Source organism: Physella acuta, unplaced genomic scaffold (assembly GCF_028476545.2).
Source record: "Physella acuta isolate Inbredline_101_S28 unplaced genomic scaffold, ASM2847654v3 ptg000904l, whole genome shotgun sequence".
NCBI lineage: Eukaryota > Metazoa > Mollusca > Gastropoda > Physidae > Physella > Physella acuta.
The window spans coordinates 308,317-329,419 of record NW_026732421.1 but is presented as its reverse complement, the minus strand read 5'-3'; the positions used below and the strand labels follow the sequence as shown (position 1 = coordinate 329,419).

The 21,103-nt window shown below is 36.4% G+C and overlaps 2 protein-coding genes across 6 annotated transcripts in view; one reads left to right on the top strand and one right to left on the bottom strand.

Annotated features, from left to right (window-relative positions):
* Positions 1-13,622, bottom strand: part of LOC131953077 (bridge-like lipid transfer protein family member 3B) — a 71,787-nt gene extending 58,165 nt beyond the window's left edge. For all 3 annotated transcript variants that reach the window (XM_059316105.1, XM_059316106.1, XM_059316107.1), the window contains exons 1-2: positions 13,417-13,622; positions 11,860-12,022 (exon numbers count right to left, since the gene is read on the bottom strand). In XM_059316105.1, the coding sequence (XP_059172088.1) occupies positions 11,860-12,022; positions 13,417-13,460 (207 nt within the window). In that variant the 5' untranslated portion in view covers positions 13,461-13,622. The remainder of the gene's footprint in view (positions 1-11,859; positions 12,023-13,416) is intronic.
* Positions 13,623-13,860: 238 nt separating this feature from the next.
* Positions 13,861-21,103, top strand: part of LOC131953073 (E3 ubiquitin-protein ligase LNX) — a 37,713-nt gene continuing 30,470 nt past the window's right edge. Inside the window, exons 1-3 of one of the 3 annotated variants that reach the window (XM_059316101.1) lie at positions 13,861-13,937; positions 19,270-20,200; positions 20,530-20,714. In XM_059316101.1, the coding sequence (XP_059172084.1) occupies positions 20,084-20,200; positions 20,530-20,714 (302 nt within the window). In that variant the 5' untranslated portion in view covers positions 13,861-13,937; positions 19,270-20,083. Of the gene's footprint in view, positions 13,938-14,101; positions 14,163-18,328; positions 18,419-19,269; positions 20,201-20,529; positions 20,715-21,103 lie in introns of those variants that run through there. The other 2 variants (XM_059316100.1, XM_059316099.1) reach the window with 2 other exon arrangements.

Sequence of the window (21,103 nt, the reverse complement as noted above, 5' to 3'; positions counted from 1 at the left end):
AAAAACAGAGAAGAGCAAAAATAGGGGGGGGGGGGAAAGAAAAATAATAAAATTATACAAACAAACAAAAATACACAAGAGAAAACCAATCAAAATATTTTTTAAAACTGTTTTTTTTTTTAACAAAGAGAATTTTTTAAAAACATTCTGAATTTCTGGCGAAGGAAATGCAACGAAATGTCATATTTGAATATCTAATTATTGAATACAGATTGTGCGATTTTATTACCAGAATTTAAAATATTCATTCGCCAGTGAAATGTTTTTGTTCTTCTATGGAGATAGCCAAAGGTTAAGAAAAATATTTTTTAAAACCGCATGCTTTTTTTTCTTCTATACAATTTAACCTATGGCCATTTTCAGCAAGTTGCAATTTACTTGATTTTCATCCTTACATAGTGAGAATGTCCATCTAACTTTTTAAGGATCGTGTTATGATTAACTTGACTTAGACCCTTCTTGACTTACAAAAAAAAAAAAAAAAAAAAAAAAACGAGTGTCCATCTAACTAGCGATTTTTGGACAGTGTTTTGACTAACTTGACTTACCATTTCAAAGATTGACGCCCATCTATCTTAGTTGATTATTATATACTTTTCAAGTTCCTAATTCCAGTAAGCATTGAGTATACACCAAATATGAATAGGCTGAACAAAGCCTCGTGTAATTTAAAAACAAAAAATCGCGTGTTCACCAACTGGTCTAGCAACACCGCCCTAGTTATCTAGCGGTGCTCTACTGCATCGCAACACCGCCCTAGTTATCTAGCGGTGCTCTACTGCCCCAGTACCACTCACCCCCACAGGGACATCTACTTTAGGAAACACATGTTGGAGTCGCACTAAAACATTTATACATTACCATGCTCGGACGGGGTATCGCTATAAGCATCCGCAATATTTCAGAGAGCCTCCCTGTAGAGCAGCATAATGAACCAATTAGCTAAATTGCCGGAAGTGCTCCTACAAACATTTGATGACCAGGTTGCTTACCCTGCCAGGGACCCCAGTCTAAAGTCATTTCGAGGTCAACTAAAATGGTCTAAAATGACTAATTAGTAACCACCCGGTCACCGTGTGGCGCCTGAGAAATCCTCACCTCCACCGACGCTGGTCAGCTGGGAAATGGTCATTTCACAGTCGCGGCACGAGTGTCCGGTAGAGAGCTCATTCAGAGCCATGCTTCGCTAGAACATCAATCAATAAACGTTCATTAATTTTCCTTCATATCGAAACTGTAAAAATCAATCCCGTTTTTTTCTCTCTAGTCCCCCCCCCCCCCCCCCACCACACACATGACGTCACATTTTATTTCCAAAGCGCCCACATGTTTCCCCTGGGTTAGCGTATAAAAGATGCCCTGTAACACCGCAAGCAGACAAAAACATGATTTATTTACCTCAGCCGGCAAACATGTTTTTCCAAACGTCTATGTGAAGAATAAAAAAAAAAACAACGCCCCAGCCACACCCCAGCTAAACGTCTCATTGGCCTCACATTATCATTTCTCTGGACATATTCCAACTTTTGCCCCCCACGCCTTCTCTACAATTTCCTAAATGGACGGTCGCATAAATATTTGTCAACGTTATAGAGCTATGTAATCAATCAATCAATTACAAACATTCAGCTTCTGCCTTCCGCATACAAGAGCACCGCACGACGCTCCATCAACACCCAGCTATACATCTTCATCACAACGCACGGTCGATGCACACCTGCCATCAACATACAACATTAAGTCATCCCTGCAACATGAATAAACGCGCTTCAATCAACATCCAACAATACTACATAGCCATGGCACACGAATAGAGCACAACTTCCATCAACATACAACGTTAAGAAATGGCCATAGCGCATGAATAGACGCACTTCAATCAACATCCAACAATACTACACAGCCATGGCACACGAATAGAGCACAACTTCCATCAACATACAACGTTAAGAAATCGCCATAGCGCATGAATAGACGCACTTCAATCAACATCCAACAATACTACACAGCCATGGCACACGAATAGAGCACAACTTCCATCAACATACAACGTTAAGAAATCGCCATAGCGCATGAATAGACGCACTTCAATCAACATCCAACAATACTACACAGCCATGGCACACGAATAGAGCACAACTTCCATCAACATACAACGTTAAGAAATCGCCATAGCGCATGAATAGACGCACTTCAATCAACATCCAACAATACTACACAGCCATGGCACACGAATAGAGCACAACTTCCATCAACATACAACGTTAAGAAATCGCCATAGCGCATGAATAGACGCACTTCAATCAACATCCAACAATACTACACAGCCATGGCACACGAATAGAGCACATCTTCCATCAACATACAACGTTAAGAAATCGCCATAGCGCATGAATAGACGCACTTCAATCAACATCCAACAATACTACACAGCCATGGCACACGAATAGAGCACAACTTCCATCAACATACAACGTTAAGAAATCGCCATAGCGCATGAATAGACGCACTTCAATCAACATCCAACAATACTACACAGCCATGGCACATGAATAGAGCACATCTTCCATCAACATACAACGTTAAGAAATCGCCATAGCGCATGAATAGACGCACTTCAATCAACATCCAACAATACTACACAGCCATGGCACATGAATAGACGTGCAGCTTCCATCAACATAGAACAATACTACATCGCCACGGAACATGAACAACGCACCATCAACGCCTAACGGATACAACATCGCCACAGCACAAATAATGTGCAACTCTTCATCAACATCCTATATCACCATACCTAAAACAGTAAAAATGGATAACTCCTACACTGGACTATTAAAAATACAGTGGCTCACTGGGATGAAACGCCGGGAATTTACTAGCTGTGGCCTAGTGATAGTTTACATAGGATCATGATAAAGGTACAGAGCAAGAAGTGCACTACCCACATTCTATTGGTCCGGCTGAACGACTTAAAAGATGCACATGAGCACCATCCTACCCGCCCACTTTATTTCACCCCCAACCCTGGTTAGAAGCAACCCTCTTATCAGACACTGCCCTCCCCTCCCCAAACATAAAGGGTGTTTTATTTCTCTTGATGATAATCGATAAAACAATGGGGTGAAGGAAGTAATCCCCCAAACTGCTTTTAAAAAAAAAATGCTTTATGTGATGGCTTTTAAAACATTCAGATAGCATTTAAGGATACAAAAATATGGCGACATGACCGACAAATAGTGGGTACCCAGAAGTATTAAATCATTGCACAAAGAGCGTTGCATTTACGTGTCCTCATTCTGAACAAAAGCTTTTTCGGAGTTTCGTGTTTCTGAATATCTAATTTCAATTATATACATGGGCTTTGTTGAATTCACAATATCAAACTAATTAAACTGCATTAATGCTTTAAAGGTTCGTAAATACCCTATAAATTAGCATGGAGTTGGCTTTTCCGTTTCAAAGAAAAAATAAATTGCAATATCGTTTAAGCGTTCTCCCGTTCTGAATTATTACAAGCATCTTTTTACTAGTTCTAATTACTTGGCTACATTTAACATTGACCTTTCCCCTTAGCCTTTTGTGCACTACCATCAGTTGAAATCTCTATTTGTGGTGGGGGAAAACCAATTGAACAACAAAATGTAATGATAACATGATGGCTATTCTCAAACTGTTGCCATGGGTTTAATACTTCATAATTTGTCTGCACATTCATGAATAAACACATATAAAGCTAAGTCAGAAATGTTGCATAAATAAAAGATTAGATACCAAAATAACTACTAGCATGGAGGTTTAGACATACCGTCCCTCAATAAATAGAAGTCTTAAGTATCAAGTAAAAAAAAAATATCAAGAACTTTCGTACTACTTTTCGTGCGTGTTGCCAAGGCGTATTTTATTTAAAGACTTTGCTTTTCCTGTAACATAAATTAGAAAATTGTCACTGTGCATTAACCATAAAAAAAAATCTTATATTAAAGTATAAACTAGTAGCTTCAATGGTACTTCTATGGTACAAAATGCATAAAGCAGTACAAGGTTGAGAGCCGACCCAATGACATTGTGAAAGTATAAACTAGTATCTCCAATGATACAACCTGCCTACAGCAGTACAAGGTTGAGAGCCGACCCAATGACATTGTGAAAGTATAAACTAGTAGCTTCAATGATACAACCTGCCTACAGCAGTACAAGGTTGAGAGCCGATGACACTGTGAAAGTATAAACTAGTAGCTTCAATGATACAACCTGCCTACAGCAGTACAAGGTTGAGAGCCGACCCAATGACATTGTGAAAGTATAAACTAGTAGCTTCAATGATACAACCTGCCTACAGCAGTACAAGGTTGAGAGCCGACCCAATGACATTGTGAAAGTATAAACTAGTATCTCCAATGATACAACCTGCCTACAGCAGTACAAGGTTAAGAGCCGACCCAATGACATTGTGAAAGTATAAACCAGTAGCCTCAATGATACAACCTGCCTACAGCAGTACAAGGTTGAGAGCCGATGACACTGTGAAAGTATAAACCAGTAGCTTCAATGATACAACAACCTGCCTACAGCAGTACAAGGTTGAGAGCCGATGACACTGTGAAAGTATAAACCAGTAGCTTCAATGATACAACCTGCCTACAGCAGTACAAGGTTGAGAGCCGATGACACTGTGAAAGTATAAACCAGTAGCTTCAATGATACAACAACCTGCCTACAGCAGTACAAGGTTGAGAGCCGATGACACTGTGAAAGTATAAACCAGTAGCTTCAATGATACAACAACCTGCCTACAGCAGTACAAGGTTGAGAGCCGACCCAATGACATTGTGAAAGTATAAACTAGTAGCTTCAATGATACAACCTGCCTACAGCAGTACAAGGTTGAGAGCCGATGACACTGTGAAAGTATAAACCAGTAGCTTCAATGATACAACCTGCCTACAGCAGTACAAGGTTGAGAGCCGATGACATTGTGAAAGTATAAACCAGTAGCTTCAATGATACAACCTGCCTACAGCAGTACAAGGTTGAGAGCCTGTGACAGTGTGATGGGCAGATCGAGCACTTAGCGAGCTCACGAGCAAAAAGTACTGTCACTTCTAACGAGTCGGGTGAAATTCGTTATCGCGGGGGAAATTAATTATTTTAATGGTCTCGTTTCAATAGCAATTTTTTAAAAAAATGTGAAATCGCTTAAAGAATTTTAATTGTTTAATAATTATAAGTGTGGGGGAGTTGCTTATTCAGTTTTAAATTAAGAATATTATAAAACAATAACTCTCCCTTAAATGTGTTTAAAACAAATGAAGACAAAACCACATAACATAACTGGCGACTTAGGGGTTAGGACTATAAGCAAATTAAAATGACGTATAAACGCTTTGTTAAATTTATCTTGTTTCTTTTTATGTGCTAGTAGAAAAATTCCAGTACATGGCAAAACGGTGTTGTACAATACATTTCGTCGCTGGCCAACCCTCTCCCCATCTCTGTAGTTTATGCAGAAAAATAGAGTGCAAACAAGGACAGGACGCCCCCATCCTTTCCTACGTCACTTCATCGCCTGTTTCATTTTTTTTTTTAATCTTTTCAAATTAGAAATCAAGCGGAGACTCGTGAAAATTGGAGTGGCCGAGGGCCTCTCTCTCTCGACCTCTGGGAGGAATGATAACGGAAGATTATGAATGGTATGGATGAGTATTTCATATGACTTCTCTGTACTCAAATGTTGTAGTACTTCCAAACTTAAAAAAAAAAAAAACCCCAGCCCGTAGCAGACCATCGGTAGGCCTCGTATCGATTAATAAGCCCTATATACAGTAGCTGATTTAAAATGCTAGACGCGTCTGTCCTAGCAGTGAGCCCTTTTGGGTCTACATGAGTCATCAGTGTGAGCTTTCTACAACTTTAATCTCAGGGAGCGGTCAGACACATCGATATATTATAGACACTGTGAGGCGACACAATGAAGTCAGAACATAGATGGGCACCATATTTACTAGCTATATCGGGGGCTACACAATGACGTCAAAACATAGCTCCATATTTACTAGCTATATTGGGGCTACACAATGGCGTCAAAACATAGCTCCATATTTACTAGCTATATCGGGGGCTACACAATGGCGTCAAAACATAGCTCCATATTTACTAGCTATATTGGGGCTACACAATGGCGTCAAAACATAGCTCCATATTTACTAGCTATATCGGGGGCTACACAATGGCGTCAAAACATAGCTCCATATTTACTAGCTATATCGGGGGCTACACAATGGCGTCAAAACATAGCTCCATATTTACTAGCTATATTGGGGCTACACAATGGCGTCAAAACATAGCTCCATATTTACTAGCTATATCGGGGGCTACACAATGGCGTCAAAACATAGCTCCATATTTACTAGCTATATCGGGGGCTACACAATGGCGTCAAAACATAGCTCCATATTTACTAGCTATATCGGGGGCTACACAATGGCGTCAAAACATAGCTCCATATTTACTAGCTATATCGGGGGCTACACAATGGCGTCAAAACATAGCTCCATATTTACTAGCTATATCGGGGGCTACACAATGGCGTCAAAACATAGCTCCATATTTACTAGCTATATCGGGGGCTACACAATGGCGTCAAAACATAGCTCCATATTTACTAGCTATATCGGGGGCTACACAATGGCGTCAAAACATAGCTCCATATTTACTAGCTATATTGGGGCTACACAATGGCGTCAAAACATAGCTCCATATTTACTAGCTATATCGGGGGCTACACAATGGCGTCAAAACATAGCTCCATATTTACTAGCTATATTGGGGCGACACAATGGCGTCAAAACATAGCTCCATATTTACTAGCTATATCGGGGGCTACACAATGGCGTCAAAACATAGCTCCATATTTACTAGCTATATCGGGGGCTACACAATGGCGTCAAAACATAGCTCCATATTTACTAGCTATATCGGGGGCTACACAATGGCGTCAAAACATAGCTCCATATTTACTAGCTATATCGGGGGCTACACAATGGCGTCAAAACATAGCTCCATATTTACTAGCTATATCGGGGGCTACACAATGGCGTCAAAACATAGCTCCATATTTACAAGCTATATTGGGGCTACACAATGGCGTCAAAACATAGCTCAATATTTACTAGCTATATCGGGGGCTACACAATGGCGTCAGAACATAGCTCCATATTTACTAGCTATATTGGGGCTACACAATGACGTCAAAACATAGCTTTATATTTACTAGCAATATCGGGGGCTACAGAATGAAGTGGAACATAGAACGCTCCAAATTTTCTAGTTATATTGAGGCTGCACAATAAAGTCGGAACATAGAGAAAGGGCTTCATATGTAAGAACATAGCTCCATATGTAAATTATTTACTGGCTATTTGGGGAGGGGGGATGAAGAAGTAAAATAAAACCGCCTAGCTTAAAGAATGTAGAGGAATGCGAACACAAATCCTCCTCTTTTATCGAGATCGCGGGAGCCACTAAACCAATTCCTGTGGCAAAGGAAAATACCTCCTCCCCCTAAATTAAGACCCTCGAGTAAAGACTGTGACTGCCGGGGCAAGACCTGGGGGGGGGGTGTATTTTTCTCTTACGGTCAGTAGAATGTGGATGCTGTGGTGTTATTTAGGCTGTCGTGATAGAAATGTCACGGGTATCTGGCTGCACTGTTCCATCATGTATTAGCAGATAGGTCGTATATAACTGTTCTGTTGTATCATGGATGTTCTTATTTATCTTTTATCTACGTACAAATGAATGTTCTGTTGTACCATTTACCTACGGACAACTGATTGTTCTGTTGTACCATTTATCTACGGACAACTGATTGTTCTGTTGTACCATTTATCTACAGACAACTGATTGTTCTATTGTATCATTTATCTACGGACAACTGATTGTTCTGTTGTACCATTTACCTACGGACAAATGAATGTTCTGTTGTACCATTTACCTACGGACAACTGATTGTTCTGTTGTACCATTTACCTACGGACAACTGATTGTTCTGTTGTACCATTTATCTACAGACAAATGATTGTTATGTTGTACCATTTATCTACGGACAACTGATTGTTCTGTTGTACCATTTATCTACAGACAAATGATTGTTCTGGTGTACCATTTATCTACAGACAAATGATTGTTCTGTTGTACCATTTATCTACAGACAAATGATTGTTCTGTTGTACCATTTATCTACAGACAACTGATTGTTCTGTTGTACCATTTATCTACGGACAAATGATTGTTCTGTTGTACCATTTACCTACGGACAAATGATTGTTCTGTTGCTACCATTTATCGATTTTTTATCGATGAACAAGAACCACTATCTATATACTACTAAAACTCAACTTTGTTTACATGTTTGAATATTTATTTGTTTGCCTGATCGAAAATTGTGATATGTTCGACTCTATCTGGAAAGCTGTAAAATGGTATGCAGGTAGAGAATAATTTTTTAATGCAGACAGACTGTTGATCACAAATTTATTTAAAGACGTTAATTAATTTATTGATTTATTCCTACGCAGAATAACCCATTTTTTTTAAAAATATTTGAAAAGCCACTAGACTCGGCGGGACCGTGACGTCACAGGTTTTTGTTTACTCTTTAGTACAATAAAATGGCGGCGTCTATTGAAGAAAATTGTGTTCCCATTCAAAAGTTTAACGCGTTCTAAATCTAATTTTCTGTCGGTCATAACTTTAACAATACGTCCGTTTGCTGTATTTATTACGTTCCAACACTTATATCAATTTTCAACTGTCTTTTTCATTTAGTTTTACGATAAATTTCTCTAGATCTAAAGATCAGCTATCGAAGGAAATTTATGAATCTAGCCTAGATCTAGATCTAGCCTAGATGTAGGTCACTAGATTCAATGTAAATTCTACATCTAGAATCTATTTCAGGCCTTAATTATTTTATATAAATCTTTGTTTGGCTTATTTAAGATAAAATTTAATTTGAAAGTTAGTACTACTAGACTTATTTTTAGATCTAGATCTAGAATCTATACGCGTAAATCAAGTTGCATAAGGAGACACATAGTATAGTTTAAAAATTCACTTGTGACGTCACGAGTAAATAGCTAAAATGGTAGCGTAGTCAGCTCTCATGCAGGAGGCACGGGTTCTAGACCAATATGTCAATGAAATTTTTTTTTTCAATTTTTTTTTTAGATGTGAATGATAACGTTGCCTATCTGAACTTGGCAAGATACAGGGCAGGTGAAGTAGAGTTCATCTGTTTCTTTGTCCTAAGCATATGAAAGGATAGTGTGGTCAGATACATGCTCGGCTGGAATTGTTTTTTAAACGATAAAAACATGTTGTCTGAGACTTGGCAGGACACTGGGCAGGTGAAGTAGAGTTGAGTAGGTCACCTGTGACGTCAGTTTATGAAGGGATAGTCCGAAATCGGTGTTTTCGGTGTTTTTAAAAGATAAAAAAACATATATTTGAATGTGGGGTCTGTTTTTTGTGACGATAAGTGACACTGCAGTAGCGTACCGAGGAGGGGGGGGGGGGGGCGGTAGGGGAGGGGAGGCGGGGGGTGGGGAGGGGAGGCGGGGGGTGGGGAGGGGAGGCGTGGGGAGGGGAGGCGGGGGGGGGGGGGGAAGGGGGGGGGTGGGGAGGTGGAGGGGGGAAGGGGGGGGACATATGTTGGGGCGCCAAAATGGTTTGGAAAAATAAATTGATAGGTTGAGGGGGGTTCAAATCGAAAGTTTGAGTGGGGGGGGGGGGGGTGCACATCAAAAGTTTGAGGGGGGGGGGTTCAAATCGAAAACTTTGTCCCCGGGCGCCGGGAAGGGTCGCTATGCCTCTGAGTGACAGACGTGATGTTTTTTGATGGATGACCCCCGAAACCCACAGTTATCCAACGGATGACGGGTATTCTAGTTTCTTTTAAATGGTACCGCCGAATCCGGTATTACAGTAAAATTAAAGTAACCGCCGCTTGTAGAACGGCACGGTTTAAGGCCAAGGTGTCAACATCGACAAATACTAGCTTGTTAAATATGTAGATGTGGCTAACTGACTGGTATCTATTGATTACATACAGCAGAATTCAGAACAAAATTTATTAATTTTCCGGAATGGATTGCTGTTAAATTCACGTTCGCAAGCTCATCTAACCCTACCCATCAATGCTCTCAAGTTTAGGCCTAAATCTCGTAATGCCGCGGTATTGCCGATTGGTGTACGCTATTACGGAAAAGCGCCACAATCTATGGAACGCGTTTAGCAAAAAAAAAAAAAAAAAAAAAAAAAAAAAGTTATAGAAATATGGAGCTAAGCCCCATACCACAACACTGTCGGCTAGTAACCGTGATGCGATGGCATCAGACAGCTGAAAAACGAACAAGCTTATCTACCACACGGCCATCAAACTGACCAGTTACGAGGGGGGACAGGGGGGGGGGGGACATTGTGATCGATTCACGCTACCTATGCATTATTAACAGGAAGCGCTCCTCTACGTTATCGCTTCGCGCACGTGCATACAGAAACTAATTGGGACAGAGGTGGGTAGATGGGAAAAAAAAATATTAAAATACTGAAGAAGAAAATGAACAGGTCTTCACCCGCCTTCTGTAAGTGAAGGAAAAAAATAGGGTGAAGGTAAGAAATCAATGAGAGAAGGCGGCCGGTGAACAAACGCTGATGGTCCCGTCCGCCAAGTTCGACACCACTCAAGGCCCTTTATTAATTACTGGAATTTTGGCCATCAAGAGAGTGGCCGGGAGGGAAAGAGGAGTTGAGTTAGAAGGTTATAGCTATGGTGACATGCATGTGGGGATAAGCTATCTCAAATAACGTTGAGTTAGAAGGTTATAGCTATGGTGACATGCATGTTGGGATAAGCTATCTCAAATAACGTTGAGTTAGAAGGTTATAGCTATGGTGACATGCATGTGGGGATAAGCTATCTCAAATAACGTTGAGTTAGAAGGTTATAGCTATGGTGACATGCATTGTTGGGAAAAGCTATCTCAAATAACGTTCTGGAGGTGGGTTTTTTTATATATATAATTGAATGAAATTTATAAGTATATGAGCCTACAGGCTACACCTGCTTTAATCAATTAAAAATACTTCAAGTAACTAACATATTTTTAAAACAAACAACAACACCACATTATAGGTTAAATCATAATTTGTATTGTTCTTTTGTTTAGATTTTAAATCTAAAAATTAAATACTACAAACTGGACAAAAGTCATGATTTATTTTAACACACAGAAAAATACACACTAAACAAACAAGAAGCAAGACATTGAGAGAAAATATGTTGGTTCATGCAGAGTAATACAGGCAGCAAGTTTGTTTAAACCTGTTTAAAGTATATTACACACTTGAAAAATCTATAGACTTAAATGTAGACTTGCTTGTTATTGAATACATGAGGAAAAATGATGTGAATCTTCAACACATGTTACGCTTCTGTTTGACTGAAGGTAACGAGGCAAGATCTAATGGGGCATGCAGTAGTTTATTGAATTTCTAAGCTTATTTTCCATTCAATGACAACAAAATAAAATTACCATTTACAATAATCTGGATTGTGTTTATTGAAGCAGAATAATTATTTTTTAAAATCAAGATTTTGATTATGAGTTGGTTTGAAAATATGAATTCCCCGATAAACAGAAAGAGAGGAACTTTGAAAAAGAAAAAAAAATTGTTGTGTTATCTCATGACATATTCATATTTAAACCACAGATAGACTTGAATGGACATGGCACTTTGCATTGCTTGTAGTGCAGCATACTAGACAGTGTTAAAAAAAAGGGTGAGTCTTACCTTAACTGAGACTTTGTTACAAACAGCTTTGGTAATCCTAAGCCAAGTGGGCAGCTCTAGCAACTGAGTTAAAATATCCTCATTTAGTTCTAGGTTGGAGAGTTCTCCTTCACCCTTCAGTGTGCTTAGGTTAATTTTATCAGCAGACAGATTTTTAGTAAACCTGGAATATGTATGTTTATATATTTCACATGTGTTTATTTATATTTACACAAATAGTGATTTAGCTCTGCATCTTCATACTATACCTACACACTTATTTGGAAAAATAGTGCAGCACATTTAGATATACACAAACGGTAATGTACCTATGCATCTTTGTACTACATATAGACCTATACATATATAGAAAAATAATGCTGCACACCCCATTCTGCCATGGAACTGTATAGCCTTTATGTAATCTGTGTGTAAATTATTGTATGTGTATATTACTTAGGATTGATAACAATTATTAATTAGCCAATACATATATTGGCTAAATATCAATCCTAAGTGGCACAAGAGGAAAAACACTAAATACTATAAAGAGCTGCACAACAAGGAAACCCCTCATAAATGTATTATTCAAACATAAAGGTTACAAACCTTGCAGTTATTAGTACAATATATAATTAGATCTATAAACTTTCCAGACAAGGCATTTGAGACCATTACAAACAGTAAGTTATGGAATGTTTTATTTTGAATAGACAAAAGAGAATTAATATGATAACATACATTGAGATAAAAAGAGCTGTTCAATTCAGGAAATAAGCGTGGACATCTCTGCTAGAAGATCTAAATCCTGATCATGAAAAATCTACAGAATCTACTCAGATCTAATGAATCTTTTATCCCCTCTTCACACCCCCCCCCCACACACACACACACAAAGGCAAAGAAAAAGAGGCCTGATTCTAGAATCTAGATCTAGATCTAACTAAAATATGATAGAAATCTAGATTCTACTAATCTACATCTAGATCTATGATCTCCTCTTCGGAGTCTCCCTCATCACCTCGCCTCATGATCTTATTGGCAGTTTTAGTAATATAAGCCATAAGGTAAGGCCCTACCTAGGCCTAATAAAATTATCTTTGATAGGCCGAAATCTAGATCTAGATAGATCTATTTTCTAGATTAGATATCTAGATTCTAGATCTACTCTAAGACTCTAAGAACTTAAGAAGATAAGATTCTTTAAGATTAAGACTTAAGACCATAATAATATAATAATTTAATCTTGAGTTTTACCAAGTTTACTAAATTTTTTAACTCCAGATATTTACTAGATCTAGAGTCTAGTCTAGACCAGTCTTACTAGACTAGAGTCTATAAAAAATAAAGCTAGACTCTAGACTTCTCTAGTCAGTTTATTAGTTATAGATTCTATAGTTAGACAACAAGTTACTCTTACTCTGTTAGTGTAAATAGTAAATAGATCTAGAGGTCTAGATCTAGATCTAGCTAGTGTTGTATAGATCTCAGATCTGTCTGTTACTGTCAAGTGTCAAGTTATTGAAGTTAGACCTAAAAATTTTAAAATTAGAAAATAAAAGTAAGAAAAACACTCACTTTGACAAATGTTTTAAGATTTGATTTTTCAACAAAGCTGCCATATTTCAAATATCTTTAATGTATCTATTCAAATTCATTAAATATAGTCTAGACTATTCGATATCTAGGTATTCCGAAATCGAGAAGATCTAGATTTCTAGTTATTACAGAGACTAACATTTCCTGTCGCTAAGTCTGCCAGATATGACACCAAGAGTTATCGGACCTAGCCCTGTTTGTATAGCGCCATTTGTAATCAATAATTCTCTTACAGCGTGAAAAAATGTAACTACCATAAGTAATAATTTAATGGAAATATCCTATAATTTAAAAATAAATAAGATACATTCCCTTCATCAATTACAAAAATGTTTTAAAGCTTTAAAGCCAATAAGGAATCATATTTGTTTTACAGCTTAACTGAATATAAGCGATCAGGAAAAAGTAACTCCAAGCGCCTAAAGCAATTATTTATGAGGCCCTTTTAATTTACTTATCAGTAAAATACCAATCTATTGATTATTTGTGCATTTAACAAAGTAACGTATTTATTACTTTTTGTGGTAAATTGATGTGTATTTTGCCATTTTATATTTTGAGTATTTTAAAAAATAAAATAAGTATTGATTATCCCTTAGAGTGCCCACAACAAAAATGTAACAAGGAAATGACATCAGGCTCCTTTATTGATTTTTTGTTGTCTGTGGATGCTTTTTGTACCATGGCTGGGCTTTAATTCTACGAAGATTTACGTTTGTATATGGGTATGGTACTTTAAAATCAATCAAAACATATGAGGTTATTTTAATTTTTTAAACAGATGAAGTAAATAAGAGTGAAAATATTCCATAAGGGACCACACAAATCCTTAGGCCTAAAGTTAAATTATTAGGGGCCTAAGCCTTAACAATACAATTAATAAATCCTTTAGACTTTAGGCCTACTTCACTACTTCAGTCTATTACTATTACTTCTATACTATGGACTCTACTAGCCATCTATATTCTATAAGATTTATTTTATTGTGGCCTTGATGTAGGATGGCATGATCAAGTGTCTAGTACTAGATCTAAATAATATTTAATAAATCCTAGGGCCTATGAATTAATTAATAGATCAATGTATGTATGTAGGACTATTCTTAGTCATTAGGTTTTGTAAGCTATATTAATGTCATTATAACTCAAGTTAACTACTTTGTAGCCATCGAACATATAATTAGGTACTAATGTTAAAAAGGAGACAGACATTTGACAAGGACTTATTTTTGTTTTGAATTAGCACTTCGGCAGGCCATTTGTGATTGTAGCACGACTTAAAAGCCTCATAGCCTCATAGGTTGTGATTACTACTAGTCTTTAAATCTGTATTATTTCTAAATATTCACCTACTACCTACCTTGAGGCACAAATCAATGAAAAAATAAGTTACATATCAGGCCTAATGCTTTTTTTCTCACTTTATGTTTGTTCGCATAACTACGCAAACCTAATCAGAACTCTTTCTCAATTCTTAATTTGATCCTAACATTAAAGTATTTATAGCTCTTACCCTCACCTAAATGCTACATAAAGAAATAACTAAATGCAATGCTCTATTTTTATGCTTGCATTTTTATGAAAACGTAAATTAAAACTGCCAGGTTCAACAAGGGCAACTCACATAGCAGTATAAACATAATGCCAGGGCGAAAGAAAATGTTGATATTGTAGACATTTATATTTTAAAAATAGATTAGCATTGAGTTAACAATGCTATGATATGTCCTTGAAACGCCTGATGTGGAGGATTAATACCTCATTTAAAAAGCTTAGTTTATTAACTAGAGTAAGGTTTGGATTAGCTACTGTTATCCACTGTATAAAATCAAGGTGTTAAATTGCAATAAACCTTTCTTTTATTTGTTTAACTGGAGGAGAGGACTATCATTTAGTTTTTATATAAAAAGAACAAACTTTAGGATATTGGGACTTAAATATTTTAAATATTGTCAGGATAAATTTAATATTATTGAGTTCGAAGAGTTTGCCACATGCCATCAAGCAGTTAGCTTTAATCCACCACATACCTTTTATAATTATTTTAATTTTTGGTGATATAGCATGTTATATTACTGAAGTAGATCAATATTACAGCTAACCAAACCATTTTGCACAACATAATCTACATATTGGTGTGTTGTCAATAAATGTTTTAAAGCATTTGGGATTGAAATAACAGCTGTTCTTTAATAACAATTATAATTATGTGAAAAATGGCTAAAAAACAAGTCCAGTGGCTTACATCATCTATCATTTAAAGCATTAACCTAACGTTGGGGGTCATCCATTTATGATGTACACACGGGGGGGGGGGGGGGGGGGGGGGGTCAGAAAAAAATTGACTTTTGTAGAGGCGTGTGGGCTTTTAAAAGGGAATTAAGTGGATTTTTGTAGACATCAGGGGGGCGGGGTCCAAAATCGGAAAAATATTTGTGGCCATCATAAATGGATGACCCCTTAAAAAACATGAAATATTTTAAAATGACAAAAATTAATCATCTGTAAATACCTGACTATTAAAATGTTGTTTGTTTTTTCTTTTATCAGTATTAATAATTTCCAAACATATATTAAAAGAAGAACAATTATTTTTCAGCTTTGGGTAGTATCCTTAAAGGTATCCTCAAAATATGTACTTAAAAATAAAACTAATAAAATCATGTAACAATGCAGAGATGAGAAAAAATACAACCCACTACTGTTAAAAATAAGTACTTAACATAAAATATACATGTCAAGATTTGATTATACACAATTCTTCATCCTGAGTGGAGTAAACATTTCTTTGCTTCTCTGCATGTTTTGGTTTACCTTTAACAAGTTTAATTCATGTCATCCATTTGACATTTTAGTGGGGCTAGGTTTAACATTGTTAGAGAGAAATATGAGCCTGAGAGATTCACTGTTTACCATGCTGGTAACAGCCTGGTCTGCTTTAGCTTAATAGAGATCATGCTTTAGTACTATGTTCTATATTTTTGTTTTAGTTTGTTTTATTTATGTTTCTGTATGGTATATTGTTAAAACAGTATGATAGCCTGAGAATATTTCACTCACATTCCATTTTTTTTTTATTGTGGATCACCTGATTTGATTGCTATGGTTATTTATTAATTTAGGGGGATCACTGTAAACATTACTTCACACAATTTTTGGGGGGATCACTGTAAGCATTACTTCATCCAGTTTTTAGGGGATTACTGTAAGCATTACTTTATCCAGTTTTTAGGGGGACCACTGTAAGCATTACTACTTCACCCAGTTTTTAAGATTTAGGGGGATCACTGTAAGCATTACTTCACCCAGTTTTTGTGATTTAGGGCAGGGGTCGGCAACGTGCGGCTCGCGAGCCGCATGCGGCTCTTTTGATATCAAGATGCGGCTCTCCAGCTCCTTGCACAAATACTAATAATCTTAATAAAAAAATAAAATATTTGAAATAAAAAAAATGTTAGTGGCTCTTTAAAAGCAGGGAAATTTTTAAAATTGTAACTTTTGGCTCTTTCGCTTCAAAAGGTTGCCGACCCCTGATTTAGGGGGATCATTGTAAGCATTACTTCACCCAGTTTTTATGATTTAGGGGGATCACTGTAAGCTTTACTACATCCAGTTTTTAAGATTTAAGAGGATCAATGTAAGCATTACTTCACCCAGTTTTTAATACTTATCTTTGAGCAAAAAATACTTGGCTGTGTGAAGGGTATCTTAACTGATTACATTAAGTAAGGGAAATTTTAAATCAAGAGTAACTTAGTTCTTTCATTTGCCTAACTTCAGAAATAGGTGAACTCTACTTGACCCTCAAAAAGCAGGTGTAAATTTAATCAATGACTGCTCTTAGCAGCATGCTGTAATCTACTTTATTTTTCTTTATTAATAAATATAAAGTTAATATAATCCTATCTGTATCAGCCAACAAAATTAAATTGAATTATCCCCCTTTCATTAAGTCTTACACGTCTATTTTTATACAAAGTAAAACTCACGTTCAAGTTTTCTTCTAGACCTACACTCTATACCTAGATCCATGTAAAGTTTAGTTTAAAATGTGTTAATATTTATTAAGAGTGAAACTATTATTGGTCAGATTGTTCTTTCTTCGGCTGATAAATCGTAAATACTTGGCTTGCCACTTCCACCCTATTACCGTGTTAAACCGTAAATCGTTAGTGTTGAAAATGTGCCGTTCCAGTTTAAAAGTAAATTCTCTAGATCTAGAGATCTAAAATATTTGTCTAAGTAATTTGAGTTGTGGTTGTTGTAACTTTTAAAGAGAAGTAAAAATTAATGAATAATTAATAGGCCTTGTTTGTTTATGTTTTGAAAGAAAAGTATTTCAGCCTTACGCTACTAGATCTAGATCTACACTAGATCTAGATCTAGATTCGACTTCTACATTCAAGACACTATCGACTCGTATCGAGGCCCTAGGGTCAAGTTTCCATTTTTTTTTCATTAGCATATTTATCTAGTTAGGCCCTATGACCATGTTTAAGAAAAGGGAACTTCTTCACTGTGGATCTGTATTTGAATTATATATTCTTCTTTTGTTATGCATCACTTTAGTTTAGACTAGTAGAATCTAGATCTAGATCTAAATCAAATAATTCGAGTTTGTAACATGTTTTACCGTTAATATCATTACGAAAATTAAAAAATGAATTTTCGTATTCGTCAACAATCGCAACTATTCGCGTTAAATGTGAACTCCTGTGACCTAGATTGGAAATCCCCTAGTTATTTATACATTTTTCCCCATTCTTTATTTTTCTGCGCAAGTGGTACTAAATATAGACCTGACATAATTCAAGGGGAACAAGTAATTGGAGCTGGTAAAACATGTCATTAATGTAATTGATGGCCTTGTTTCTTCTTACTTCGTGGATACACTAGTCATACGGCACGGCTACTGTTAAATTTGCTCCTGTAACTTTTTTCTTGTGACAATATACAAATTACAAATATAGATGGCTGTTTCTGTAAGTACTAAACTAGAAATAATGTTTTATTCGCGTTTCTCCCCTCCGTGACCAGGTAACCTTTCTAGACGCAATGAAGTAATGATAAACGGCAAACGGGTAGGCCGCTTAAACCGAAAGCGTGTAGGATAGTATTAATAGATCTAGATTTCTAGACTAAATTTATGTAGAATCTAGATCTAGACTCTACTCTAGAAACTCTAGATGTATCATAGTGTAGACCTAGATCTAGACGTGTGTTGTTGACAGTTGGTTTTTTGTTTGTTTCGTAGTAGCTAAATCTTTTAGTCATAACCAGTGACTGTTAGAAGTTAGCTTAAGGATTTCAGTTTCATAATATTCAATATTATTAATCATTAATTGATTTCCTTGCACAATGCACATAGATATCTAGATCCCTCAATTAATATTAGGGGCCTATAGTCTATAGGCCTAATAGATATAGGTCTAATTGTAAACAATACATTTTTATAGGATACTTTTTTAATATTGTCTGAGAATATTTTCCATAATATGGCAGTTTAATATAAATTTATTTGTTGTCAATTTAAATAATTGTTAAATATATTGTAAGTGGAACAAATGGACTGATAATATTAATTACTACTATTGAAGTCAGATGTTATGACAAATAAGGAAACAGGTGAACTCTACTTCACCTACCCCATAGTGAGGTAATGCTTACAGTGAAGTAATGCTTAAGGTTCAAAAGGGTGCTTTACGTTGTCAACAAAATGATAATTTTTAAATTTTATTTTTGAGAAGGAACATAATAAAATAAATAAATTACATTATCATTGTTTATTGTTTAATCAACAAAAATGTTCATATTTCCTTTTGTTTCCTTGCAGAAAATACCAACATTTAGGATGGGTTGAAGTTAAAAGCTGGTAGTTCCCCCCCAACAGCAAGTGGAGACCCAAAATACCATTTCTACCTCACCTATTTATTCATTCTACCAGCCTTTTCCACAACTTCAACATTTTATAAAAATTCTACACTACATTATGAATGCAGGAAAAAATTGCCGTCATTGTCTGGACATTGCCATATTTTTATAAATATAATAGGACGACTATTTTTTACAAAAAAAAAAGCTCAGACTGCCACATCTCAGGATAAACTGCGCTTTCTGCCATCTTTAACATTGGTGACCATCTTACCAGACAACATTGAATACCCTAGTGCCTTTCTTATCATTTTCATTCCATGAAAACTCATTCCCATCTCGGTTGTTTTCATATCATCGTCAGCAATTGAGAACAACTATGAAGCCTTTATAAAGAAAAGAAATTTAGTATGCAATTTTATTCATCATCATCTTCAGTTCTTCCAAGAAAGTAATAAGAAGAAAGTATTTGAAAAAGTAAAATTTTTCGAGACACTTGCAATTATTTTTATTCAAAGTACAAGCAGCTTTTATTGTAACTTGCTGATCTCCGGTGCCAAAATATTTGTAATACTCCTTATTAGACAAGATCTGATGTAATTGAAGATCTTCAGTCTTTACAAAGTTAGAGCCAGTTCATCTACTGAATGTCAATGCTGATTGTCTAATGAATGGAGCCGCTATTTAAAGATTCGTTAATGAATAGGAGGAACCTAGTGTGTGTGTGTTAACACAGCAAGCACAGCACACATAAAGAGTTGGTGCCTGTGCTTGTGATGAACCAAGGCCTGGCCATGTCGCTGTCCAGAGTGCGCTTTGACGCTGGGATGTGCGTCACCTGTGGCCAACTGCATGAAGCTCATGGGACCCACCTGTATGACTACCATCAACAGGTAATACATTTGTAAATGATGTTTACCACTTTTTTTTTAATAACTATAAGGCTAGTTCAAAATATCATTACCGAATTTTTTTTTTTTTAACAGTGTAATTTTTTTTCCAATTTAAAAAAATGGCATTACAGTTTTTTTTTAAAATAACTACATTTTTTTTTCCAAATTTTAAAAAATAGCACTTCTGAGTTATTGTTTTTTTTTAATTAGTGCAAATTTTAATAAAAATGCCTTTGCTTAACCAGGGATTAAGAAAAACTTACTAGTAAAATGAAAACCTAGTATATTGAGTACTTGAACATAAGACATAATTTTCTGTTTAAAATTAGGTGGACGAGGACCTGATGTGTCAGATATGCCTGCAGCCTCTAGTCACCCCTGTGGACACGCTGTGTGGGCACACGTTCTGCAGCAGGTGTATCCACAACTACCTAGCATTACAACAACAGTGCCCCATTGACCGCAAAGTATTAACCCTCTCTGACTGTCAGCCGTCAAGTATTTTAGTTCGTAGGTAAGTCGTACCTAGTCCTCGTGTTTAAGTGGAGTTTTCTCATTTTCTGTTTTAATTTAAGTGGGGTTGTCCACACATGATGGAACACACCGTGCGAGGGGGGCTGGGAAGCATTCACAAGACAAGGAGTGGGAGAGTCTCATATATTATATATGTATATATATATGTATATATATGTATATATACATATATTAGGTTGTTGCTCGTAATTTTTAAACTCCACTAATTTCAAATAAAATTATACCACAAAAAACAGGATTTTTTTCCCTACACATTGATACCAATTTTGTGTCTCTAGCTTAATTAGGAGCTAAGATATGGCCTTTTAAAAATTTGTGGGCGTGGCTAAAACAGCTTAGACCTTCGTCATTCAAGTCAATGTTACATAA